General features: G+C 41.4%; 1 protein-coding gene across 1 annotated transcript; it reads right to left on the bottom strand.

Moving 5' to 3' along the window:
• Positions 1-4,019: 4,019 nt before the first annotated feature.
• LOC309517568 (olfactory receptor 6E1-like) lies at positions 4,020-4,973 on the bottom strand (the record flags this gene model as incomplete). Its single annotated transcript, XM_082196785.1, has 1 exon — positions 4,020-4,973. One exon carries the CDS (start codon positions 4,971-4,973, stop codon positions 4,020-4,022), a length of 954 nt encoding a protein of 317 aa, XP_082052911.1.
• Positions 4,974-11,397: the final 6,424 nt, after the last annotated feature.

Raw genomic sequence — 11,397 nt, forward strand, 5'->3', positions numbered from 1 at the left:
GCCTTCTTTAGAACTGGAGATGGGGTGGGAGAAGAAAGTGATGGACAGAAATAAATAACATTGAAATAAATAAATAATGTTGTGAGCTGCCCTGTGATCTTTGGATGAATGGTGTGGTAAATATAAGCAAACACATAAATGAATAAATGTTCATAATCATTTTAGTCACTACAGAGCTGTCGACAATTGCATGTGTAACCCCCAAGTTAAAATATGCCAGTTGAAATTATTTAATGGTGTTGTTGTTGAGGATTGAGTTCAATCAAGATAACCGTTATCTCTACTGCTGGGCTATGGCTCCTACAAAACATGAGGAAAACACACAAAGCAGGAAAACAGATGCCAACCTTTACTATATTTAGACAGACAGACGGACAGATGGACAGACAAACAGACACACACACAGACACACACACACACACACACACAGGGCTAGAAGAGTAAAGCATAAGAAAGGCAGAGGTGGATGGAAGAGGAGAAAGGGAGGAATCTAAGCCTGTGTGTGCTTTTTATCTTGGTGGATAGGTATAAAATTCTAAGCTACTGAAAATCTTTTCTCCGCATCCTCACAGTAACTCTAAAGTGTGTCACCTTTGGAAAAGAACCAGCATGGTGCAGTGTTTAGTGTGTTGGACTAGGGCCTGGGAAACTTGAGTTCAAATCCTGACACAGTCATGAACCTTGGCCTAATCAACTTCTCAGGTTTGTTGTGATAAAGAATGGGAACGAGAGAAGCATGTGCACTATTTTAAGCTCTTTGCTGGAACTATGAAGTCAGACTGTCAAGGTTCCAAACGGCATTCCCGCTACCATGGAAAACTGCAGAAACATTACAATGTGCATTGTATATCCAGATAATCGTGAGTAGAAAGATAGGGGGTCCATTTTAAATTAAGGTGGCTGGTGGACCTAAGGTCTTCCAGAGGTTGTTGGACCACCAGCCCCAGCCAGCATGGCCAATGGTCAAGGAGTGTGGGAGTTGAAGTCCAAAAGGATCTGCAGAGCCACAGCCTCCCCATTCCTGACAAAGGATCTGAGCCATCTCTCCTCCCTAAAGCTTACCTTGCAAATTATTTCATGCCTTCAATATTGTGGCTGTGCCAACTGCATTGTAAAGGACCGTGGACAACGTTTGTGAATGATTAGCCCCCTAATATCTCCTTTCTTTTTTATATTTGAAAGCTGTATAGAAATATTGACGTGCGGGGATCTAGTTTTGTCAGATTTGTGGCTCATTATAGGTTCCCACAACATTCTTGGTTCCCAGAAGATCTATGTATTCTGAGTAACAGATGACTAATTTAATCCTCTCTTGTTTTGATTCTACGGACTCCGTACTTGAAATGGGGGAGTGAAATGAAGAGGCCATGTTGTATCTAGGGCAGGGCATGGTGAGCTGAAACCCAGGAGGGCAAGGTTCATATCCCCAGAGAACTCAGAAACTTTCCTTGGACCAGGTACTCTCTCTCAGCTTAACATCCTTCACTGTTGTGAAGATAAAATGGGGGCAGGAACCATTCATGGAATGGTGAGATAAGAATGTAAGAATTGAATAGCAATGCTATAAAATTCATAACTGAGGTCTAAGTGATATACTTTTAATAAGAAAAATCAGGGTCAACATTGTTAATATTTTGAAAATATTAAAATGCTTGCAATATAATGTGATGATGATGATTCAGCTCACAACTATGGAGGGAGTGGAAGGTTTTTAACCATTTCCCTCCCAGCTATTTGCCCAAATCTCTCTCCAGCCCCTTTCTTTGACTTAAATGGAAGCTTTCTTCTAAATGCCAATAGAGGCTGGCGGGTAGGGGAGAGGATTTTCATAGAATCATAGAATCATGGATTGGACACTGAGTCATTGTGACCAAAGCCAGAAGGGGAAAGGTTAGCACCCATTTTTCTTTTTCTTTGACATTTTTTGGACTAGGATCTGGGAGATGAGGGCTCAAATCATTGCTCAGTCTCGAGGCTCACAGGATGAAATTGAGCCATTCAAAATGTATCAGCTTTACCTACCTCAGAAAATGGTTGTATGGATGAAATAGAGAAGGCAGAACCACATTTTGGTTGGAGGACATGTGGGATAGCCATTAAAGTAAAAACAAATGGCTTTCGGAATTATGTCAACTTGGAAATTGGACACACCACTGTTGTCATCCCCAAAGTGTTGTTCAACTTTCAACTGGCAGGAAAACAATCTCATATGCTGGATGTATAAGTCAATTGTTTTTCTATTTCTTCCTGGGAACCACAGATTTCTTCCTGCTGACTGTGATGTCCTTTGACCTTTGATGTGGCCATCTGCAATCCCCTAAGGTACACCACCAACATGAACGAGATGTTCTGCACACTTTTTGGTGCTGTTCTCTTGGATTGGGTCGCTTGCTCTGATTTTGGCTCAAACTCTGCTATTCGTTCAATTTCCTTTTTGCGACTCAAACATCATTGACCATTTCTTCTGCGACAGCAAACCATTACTCCATCTTCTCTGTGGTGACACACCTTTTCTGGAGCTCTCCGCCTTTATTCTTTCAGTGTTTACACTACTGGGGACTTCACCTATCACTGTTGGGTCCTATGTGAATATAATCTCAACTGTTCTCCACATCCCAGCTGCTGCAGGGAGGCAGAAGGCCTTTTCCACCTGTGCTTCCCACATCACTGTTGTCACTGTCACCTATGGAAACTGCATGTCTATGTACATCATACCAGATCAGGGTATCATGTCTATGTACATCATACCAGATCAACAAAGTAGTGTCATCTCTTAACTATGTGTTGTGTCCTCTTATGACGCCCTTTGTGTACAGCCTGAGGAACAGGCAAGTTAAAGATGCTTTGAAAGGTGCTTTTGGACTGCAGACATTTATTTAATAAAGGACAAATAAACTGGTGTAGTTGAAAAGAAAGAGAGGAGGGATAACTGTGAACCAACTCAAATAGGCCCGTGATACTTCTTGGGGCATGTCAAAAGCTGGAACAAAAAGTTTTGAAAAAGGGGGGAAAGAAAACCTTCCTTGGTTCGCAAAACCTCTCTTTATACCTTTTAGGCCAAATTATCCAAATCCTTGTTCAATTCAGGAAGTCCAGAGCAAGAGCATCTGAACCAACTCATGATGGGTGGCTTTCACAACACCTGTTTCCTTACCAAATTTGCAAATGAGAAGAGCTATGTTCAAAACCATCAGCTTTGGGGTTGGTGGCAGGGAACAAGCACATCATTTGGCATTGGCAGGTGTGGGAAATGTTACTTTCGCCAGTCTCAAATTATGGAATTGCATGAAAAACCATCTCAACTACAGGATGCTGGCAAAGCCTAATTCAAAGTAGAATTTCTGCTATAGCAGATAATATATAATACATCTTCCAGAACAGTATGCAGTATGTGGATATGTTTGTCTGTTTAATGAAATTAAATTAAATAATACATTTATTTAACAGAATAAAAGGACAATAATAGTAATGATCAGTGGTTTTTTGTTCCTAAAAATGTTTAGGGGTACTCTTGTTTTGACTCAATAAAAATCACAATTTTATAGTTCTAACTGGGAAAAATGAATGCAGCAAATGGACAAAAGTACAGTGGTACCTCAGGTTAAGTACTTAATTTGTTCTGGAGATCTGTTCTTAACCTGAAACTGTTCTTAACCTGAAGCACCACTTTAGCTAATGGGGCCTCCTGCTGCCACTGTGCCGCCGCTGAACAATTTCTGTTCTCATCCTGAAGCAAAGTCCTTAACCCGAGATTATATTTCTGGGTTAGTGCAGTCTGTAACCTGAAGCATTTGTAACCCGAGGTATCACTGTACAAAGATTCACAAAATGATTAGGGTTATGCGTAACCTTGTGTCCCCCCCAGAAAAAAGAACTGGTAATGATGATGTTTCAAGATGGTGTGTAACACTAATTTTTCTAGGCAGAGCTTCTGCAAAGATGGATACTTCTGAAGAATAATATAATGCCCATTTCCTTTCACGGTCTCTTTTCAGATTATCTCTTTTCACAGTTCCTTTTCAGATGGTCCCTGGTCCCTTAGCAATGGTTTTGAGTTGCCCAAACAAATTTCTCAAGGCCTCCTGAACCTGTTTGTTTCTCAAGCTGTAGATGAAAGGGTTGAGCAAAGGGGACACAACAGTATTGAGGACGGCCACCATTTTGCCAAATTCCACTTTGCTGCTCTGTGTTGGTTTGATATAAAGGAAAATGCAACTCCCGTAGGTGATGGACACCACAATGAAGTGAGAGGCACAGGTGGAAAAGGCTTTCTGTCTCCCTGTGGCAGTGGGGAAATGTAAGATGGTTTGGATTATCTTGGCGTATGACATTACTGTAATTGTCAAGCTTCCCAGCACAGAAAGCACAGCAGTGATGAACCCAAAGAATTCTAAAAGCGATGTGTCCCCACAAACGAGTTTGATCAATGGTGTATTGTCACAGAAGAAGTGGTCAAGGACGTTGGACTTGCATATTGGAAACTGTAGGAAAAGCACCCATGGACCAATGATCAGGAGAAAACTGCCAACCCAACAAAATACAACCAGCGTGATGCATAAGTAATGATTCATGATAGCTGGATATCGCAAGGGATTGCAGATGGCTACATATCGATCGTAGGACATGACAGCTAAGAGGAAGAACTCGGTAGTTCCCAGTTGGAAATATAAGAAGGACTGTATCATGCAACCAATGTAAGTGATGTTTTTATTGCCGGTTGAAAGATGAACCAAGGTTTGGGGAATTATTGCTGTGGTGAAGCCAATTTCCAAGAAAGAGAAATTCTGGAGGAAGAAATACATAGGAGTGTGTAGCCGGTGATCTATTTGAGCAACCATGATAATCACAGCATTGCCTAGGATGGCCAGAAGGTAGGAAAAGAGAAGGGTGGTGAACAACAGGAGCTGCAGTTTCCGGATATCGGTGAAGCCCAGAAGAATAAACTCACTGACTGTTGTTTGGTTGTACTTCATGCCTTCTTTAGAACTGGAGATGGGGTGGGAGAAGAAAGTGATGGACAGAAATAAATAACATTGAAATAAATAAATAATGTTGTGAGCCACCCTGTTGTGATAAAGAATTGTTGTGTTGTGATAAAGAATGGGAATGAGAGAACCATGTGCACTATTTTAAGCTCTTTGCTGGAACTATGAAGTCAGACTGTCAAGGTTCCAAACGGCATTCCCGCTATCATGAAAAACTGCAGAAACATTACAATGTGCATTGTATATCCAGATAATCGTGGGTAGAAAGATAGGGGGTCCATTTTAAATTAAGGTGGCTGGTGGACCTAAGGTCTTCCAGAGGTTGTTGGACCACCAGCCCCAGCCAGCATGGCCAATGGTCAAGGAGTGTGGGAGTTGAAGTCCAAAAGGATCTGCAGAGCCACAGCCTCCCCATTCCTGACAAAGGATCTGAGCCATCTCTCCTCCCTAAAGCTTACCTTGCAAATTATTTCATGCCTTCAATATTGTGGCTGTGCCAACTGCATTGTAAAGGACCGTGGACAACATTTGTGAATGATTAGCCCCCTAATATCTCCTTTCTTTTTTATATTTGAAAGCTGTATAGAAATATTGACGAACGGAGATCTAGTTTTGTCAGATTTGTGGCTCATTATAGGTTCCCACAACATTCTTGGTTCCCAGAAGATCTATGTATTCTGAGTAACAGATGACTAATTTAATCCTCTCTTGTTTTGATTCTACGGACTCCGTACTTGAAATGGGGGAGTGAAATGAAGAGGCCATGTTGTGTCTAGGGCCGGGCATGGTGAGCTTAAACCCAGGAGGGCAAGGTTCATATCCCCAGGGAACTCAGAAACTTTCCTTGGACCAGGTACTCTCTCTCAGCTTAACATCCTTCACTGTTGTGAAGATAAAATGGGGGCAGGAACCATTCATGGAATGGTGAGATAAGAATGTAAGAATTAAATAGCAATGCTATAAAATTCATAACTGAGGTCTAAGTGATATTCTTTTAATAAAAAAAAATCAGGGTCAACATTGTTAATATTTTGAAAATATTAAAATGCTTGCAATATAAAACTGCCAGTTGGAAAGTTGAACAACACTTTTGGGATGGCAGCAGTGGTGTGTCCAATTTCCAAGATGGCACGATTCTGAAGGCATTGGCAGAATCCCTGTGAATGCAATTTGGTTTATTTTATTTTGCTTTAATGGCTATCCCACTTGTCCTCCAACCAAGATGCCATTCTCTGAGGTAGGTAAAGCTGATACATTTTGAATGGCTCAATTTCATCCAGTGAGCCTCAAGACTGAGCAAGGATTTGAGCCCTCATCTCCCAGATCCTAGTCCAAAAAATGTCAAAGAAAAATGAAATACTTATAAGGCTGAAGGAAGAGGAAAACACACTAGTTTATTGTCCAATAATCAGCTTCCTGCTTTATTGGGTCAACTGGCATGTTTCTAGGCGTCATATCAGAGCCCAGAACCAATGGAAGCACACAGTATGGGCCTCTGTGGCATGGCTGGGCCAAGGCCTAGTTGCTTACCTCTCTTTCCCTTCATTTCAGAACCATTGAACCACAGCTGTCAGAAGTAAGCACCGCTTATTCCTATGTAGCTAACTCCTCAAACATCTGACCTGGTAAGGTGGAGCTGAGCATAGCCTTTCTGTCATCTACCAGAAGAGGAAGAGCAAGGTGGCAGTCAGGTCAAGGCTGCATGTGTGCAATGGCAGGGGAGCTGTATTGACCCTGATGGTGGGGCCACACAGCCCCACCATCATCACCTGCCCTCCCACCTGGTATGTGGCAGTGATCTCACTGTTGCAATCTGCCCCACTGAATGAACCACTCCTGGCTCCTTTCCAGGAATCCTTGCATTGGATTTGGATTTGATATCCCACCTTTCACTCCCTTTAAGGAGTCTCAAAGTGGTTAACAATCTCCTTTCCCTCCCCCCCTCCCACAACAAACACTCTGTGAGGTGAGTGGGGCTGAGAGACTTCAAAGAAGTGTGACTGGCCCAAGGTCACCCAGCAGCTGCATGTGGAGGTGCGGAGACGCGAACCCGGTTCCCCAGATTACGAGACTACCGCTCTTAGCCACTACACCACACTGGCTCTCATTGAATTGCAGTCTTTCTGACCCTCATAAATTGGATAATATATTCTGTGTCCTTTGCCTCATGTCTATGTGCCTGTATGCAGATTATTGGATTACCAATAAGATGCCCCTCAGAAGTTGTTGGACTACAAATCCCATCAGCCTCAGCATGTATAGCTATTGGTCAGGGACAGCAGTATCAACAGTCCAACGTCATGTGGAGGGCACCGTTTTGGCTACCACTGATGTATATAGTCCACACCTGTCCACTTTTGTGGACTCCCGTGTTGGGGGGGGCTGTCCTGATAGGTTCCTGCGCTTTAGAACTGACCACTTCACCACTGTCTCCATGCTGGTCTATGAGAAGGAGATCTGGTATTCATTCACTTGTTTTCTGATTTCCTGGTATCAACCAAGGTTACTAGAGGTCAACATCATCATCATTATTATTTTTTTAAAAAGTTTAAGAAGCTTGTTCCTATCAATCATTCCTTAGAGAATTAATTAACCTAAAGTGAGAGGCAAGTTTTGATCCTTGGAGGCATCTCAACTTAGATGGTTTAATTTTTAAGAAGTTAATAAGTAGACTGGAGCTTGGGAACTAATCAGCTGTTTAAAAAAGTTTCGAAATTAATTATCTGCCAAGTTTCTATCATTCTCCATGAAAAGGCCTATGAAAACTAGATTTTTAATTTAACATCAGTGTAAAAAGACATACTGTATATTGAAAATCAACATGCTTTTGAAAAAGGTCCTCCTTCTGACAGGTAGAATGTCATGATTAGAGTTGAGGTGAAATTACTCATGGCATTTCACAACCACTTCCAGCTCTGTCAAAATCACTCTTATGGCCACTTTAACTGTGCACAAAAAATATTTGTTTTGCTTAAATTACCACCACTTGCCCACACTCTCAGTTTCTCAAAATTGCCCTCAGTTATGCTAACCAGTCAAATCTGGGTGGCTGTAAGGGACTCTGATCTGCTAGAATCAACTAAGGTTGCTGGAGGTCAGAAATTATTCTGTCACAGTTTAATAAATTTGTTCCTTGTATTCATATCCCTAGAGAATTAATTACTACACAGAAAATGAATAAGAAGCACACCTTGATTCATAGAGGTATTTCAGCATAGATACTACTACTATTATTATTAATAAGTTAATGAGTAGACTTGGAGCTTAGGAAAATATATAATAAAGTTTAAAGTTTATTATATAGCAAAGTTTCCTGAAGTACTTTTACTGTCTATGAATACTGGGATGGTTGGTTTTTTAACAAACCAAGTCCCCTAACTTAAACATCAATGTAAAATGATATACCTTTTAAATCAGCACTCCTTTGCAAAACTGTTGTCATTTGTATTCATTTCTGAAAAAAGCAGCTCTCTTTAGAAATGAACAAACACTTTCCACTTTGACAAAATCACTTTTATGACAAGCCTTTCAGTATTCTGGAGAAAAGTAAAATTAAAATTAAACACCACTTGTCGGCAAACAGCTATTTCGGCAAACTGGCAAACAGCTATTTCAGGAGGCTAAAACACTCACCATAAAATTGTAAACTCCACTGTAAGGGAGTGTACAGTTCATTTAAATAAATTAAATATCTGCAAAGCATTTCTTTGCGAGGAAGGTGTGTAGAAAATGGACCCATTTTTAATCACAACAGACCATCACTTAAACAGGCAAAGGACAGGGGGCGATGCCTATAGACAGAGCAAGGGTAGCTAACCTCTTGTCCTATCAAAGTTAACCACCACTGGTGTACAGAGATCCAAAGATACATTTTTGCCATCTTCTAAAAGGGTCCTTGGGCAACATATGTGACCACTTTCTAGTCGTTTTCTTCCTTTGCTCAACATGCTGACAGGTCCAGTGTGTATGATATATATATATATATATGTATAATATAAATAACAATTGGGGACTTCCTGCACTTGGCCAACTGCCTTCTGTCCTTCGTTATGGGTGCAACACATTCCACTGTGGGGGGCAGGGAGGGCTGAGTGGTAGAGCATCTGATTTGCACACAGAAAGTCCTGGGTTCAATGGCTACCAACTTCAGATAGGCCTGGGAAAGACTGGAATAATCATCAGCTCCTAACCTAGAGATTGAATTTGGGACCCTCTGAGTCTGGCAGTGGCTGCTCGGAGCTGTGGTCCAAACATGTGGAGAGCACGGGTTGTAGAAGGCTAATCTGTGCAAATCAACGCAGCTTTGTTCCACTTAAGATGAACATCCTCCTCCCAAGGGACCTTTAAATAAAGCTTGTCTCGCTAGTATTCCATGGAGAGGATGATGGAAGACACCCAGGCATGATAAGATTTAAGTGACACAGGAAATCTATATTATAGATCTGGTGGTGATAGCTGCATCATACCAAGGTAAGGCATATTATAGCATATTATACTGCTTTGCTTTATAAAGGTATTCAGAATTTTCTTATTTTCATTATGGGCAAACACATCAATTATTCCTGTTTCTGAGAGAGATATCTAGGGTAGTATCAGTGCCAAGCTATAGGATTAAATAGTTAACTAGTACAAAAGCTTGTATTTTCATATATTTTTAAGTCTTCATGAAAAAAATTCCCCTAATGTGCATATTTTTCCTAATCTACATGTTTTTTAAAGCATTTTATCATAATATAATGAACTTTGACATGTTATTGTCACCAATGTGTGCATTTTTAAGAACTTTTTATCCTAGTATATGCACTACTTGGCTGGAGAATAGCATTCCAAAATTTTGAGAAATTTTTGCAAAATGACACTCCCCCCCCCGTTTATGTGTTATTAGCATTATTAGGAAGTTTTGAAAGCCTTCAACAACACACATTTAACAACAATGTAATGTGAAGAATGTTGACGCTTTCCTTAACAACTTTGCTCCCACGCTTTTGCTGACTTGTTTGTTTGTCTTTCTGTGGTGATAATGTCATAGACCATTTTTTCTGCAACTATGCTCCAATGATAAAACTTCATTGAGATTAGGTGCAGCTCCTTCTGGCTCCGGAGGGCATTCTGTCTGGACTAGTGTTAGTCATCTCCGTGTCTGTCATGGGTCTCTCTGATGTCTACATCATTGTCACCATCTTGCACATGTACTCCATAAAAGGTCAGCAAAAGATGTTTCCAACCTGCGCTTCTCACAGGAGAGAATATTCTGCGCTTCTCACAGGAGAGCAATATTCATGTACTCCTTGCCCAGGCAGGGATGATCTTGGGAGGTCCAGAAGGGAGTTGCAGTCCTTACTGGAGTGGTTACACCATTTCTGAACCTTTTTATAGTCTAAGGAATGAGAAGGTCAATGAAGCCTTCAAAGACTATCTGAAGAGGAGAAGAAGAGGAAGAGTTTGGATTTGATATCCCGCCTTTCACTCCCTTTAAGGAGTCTCAAAGCGGCTAACAATCTCCTTTCCCTTCCTCCCCCACAACAAACACTCTGTGAGGTGAGTGGGGCTGAGAGACTTCAGAGAAGTGTGACTGGCCCAAGGTCACCCAGCAGCTGCATGTGGAGGAGCGGAGACGCGAACCCGGTTCCCCAGATTACAAGACTACCGCTCTTAACCACGACACCACACTGGCTCTGAATACGTGTGGGGGGTTTTTTGTTTTTTTTTTACAAAGGGCTGGCAAATTAGGGAGGCTGTAGGGTGGTGAATTAGTGGCAGCAATGTTTGTTGATGGCCCTTTCCTTTCGTACAAAGATACAGATCCCATCTTCCAACTGGCAATATCAAGGCAACCTACAACCTGTTATATGCCTACAGGAAAGCTGTATGTAGGACATGAGTGCAGCAGCACCCAGAAAGCAGAATGGTGGCTAAAAATTTCCTCGCTCCCCTTTCAACTTATTCCTTTTACAACCCCCCCCCCAAAAAAAAACATATTTATGGCAGAAATCCTTAGCAATTTGGAATGGAATGGTAAACCTGCCATCCACCCAACATACCTTTACCTACCCTAAAAAGTCACTCATAAATCCTGCCTTTTCTGGGGGACAACTGATCTCATGAACAGGTATGTGTCCAGCCCTGTATGTATATCAGGAAAGCACTCATTTAACTGCATAATAAGGGATTTATCAGTGTGTGAGAGCATATCTGGCAGGACTATTATTTTTAAAGGATCAAATAGATGTAGAAACAGAATTAAGGTATGTGAATGAGATGTGAGCCAAAATCCTATTTCGATTACATATAGTGCATCTATAATACTCCCCCCTCCGTCTCCCCAAAAAGCACCCCCAGGTTGAAGGGAAAAGACTTGAAGGGTTAATGCCAGCTATGCTCTTTTAAAGGAAGACGGATGAAGGCAGCCCTG

This window comes from Podarcis vaucheri (genome assembly GCF_965113315.1).
Source record: "Podarcis vaucheri genome assembly, chromosome: 13".
Classification (NCBI taxonomy): Eukaryota; Metazoa; Chordata; class Lepidosauria; order Squamata; family Lacertidae; genus Podarcis; species Podarcis vaucheri.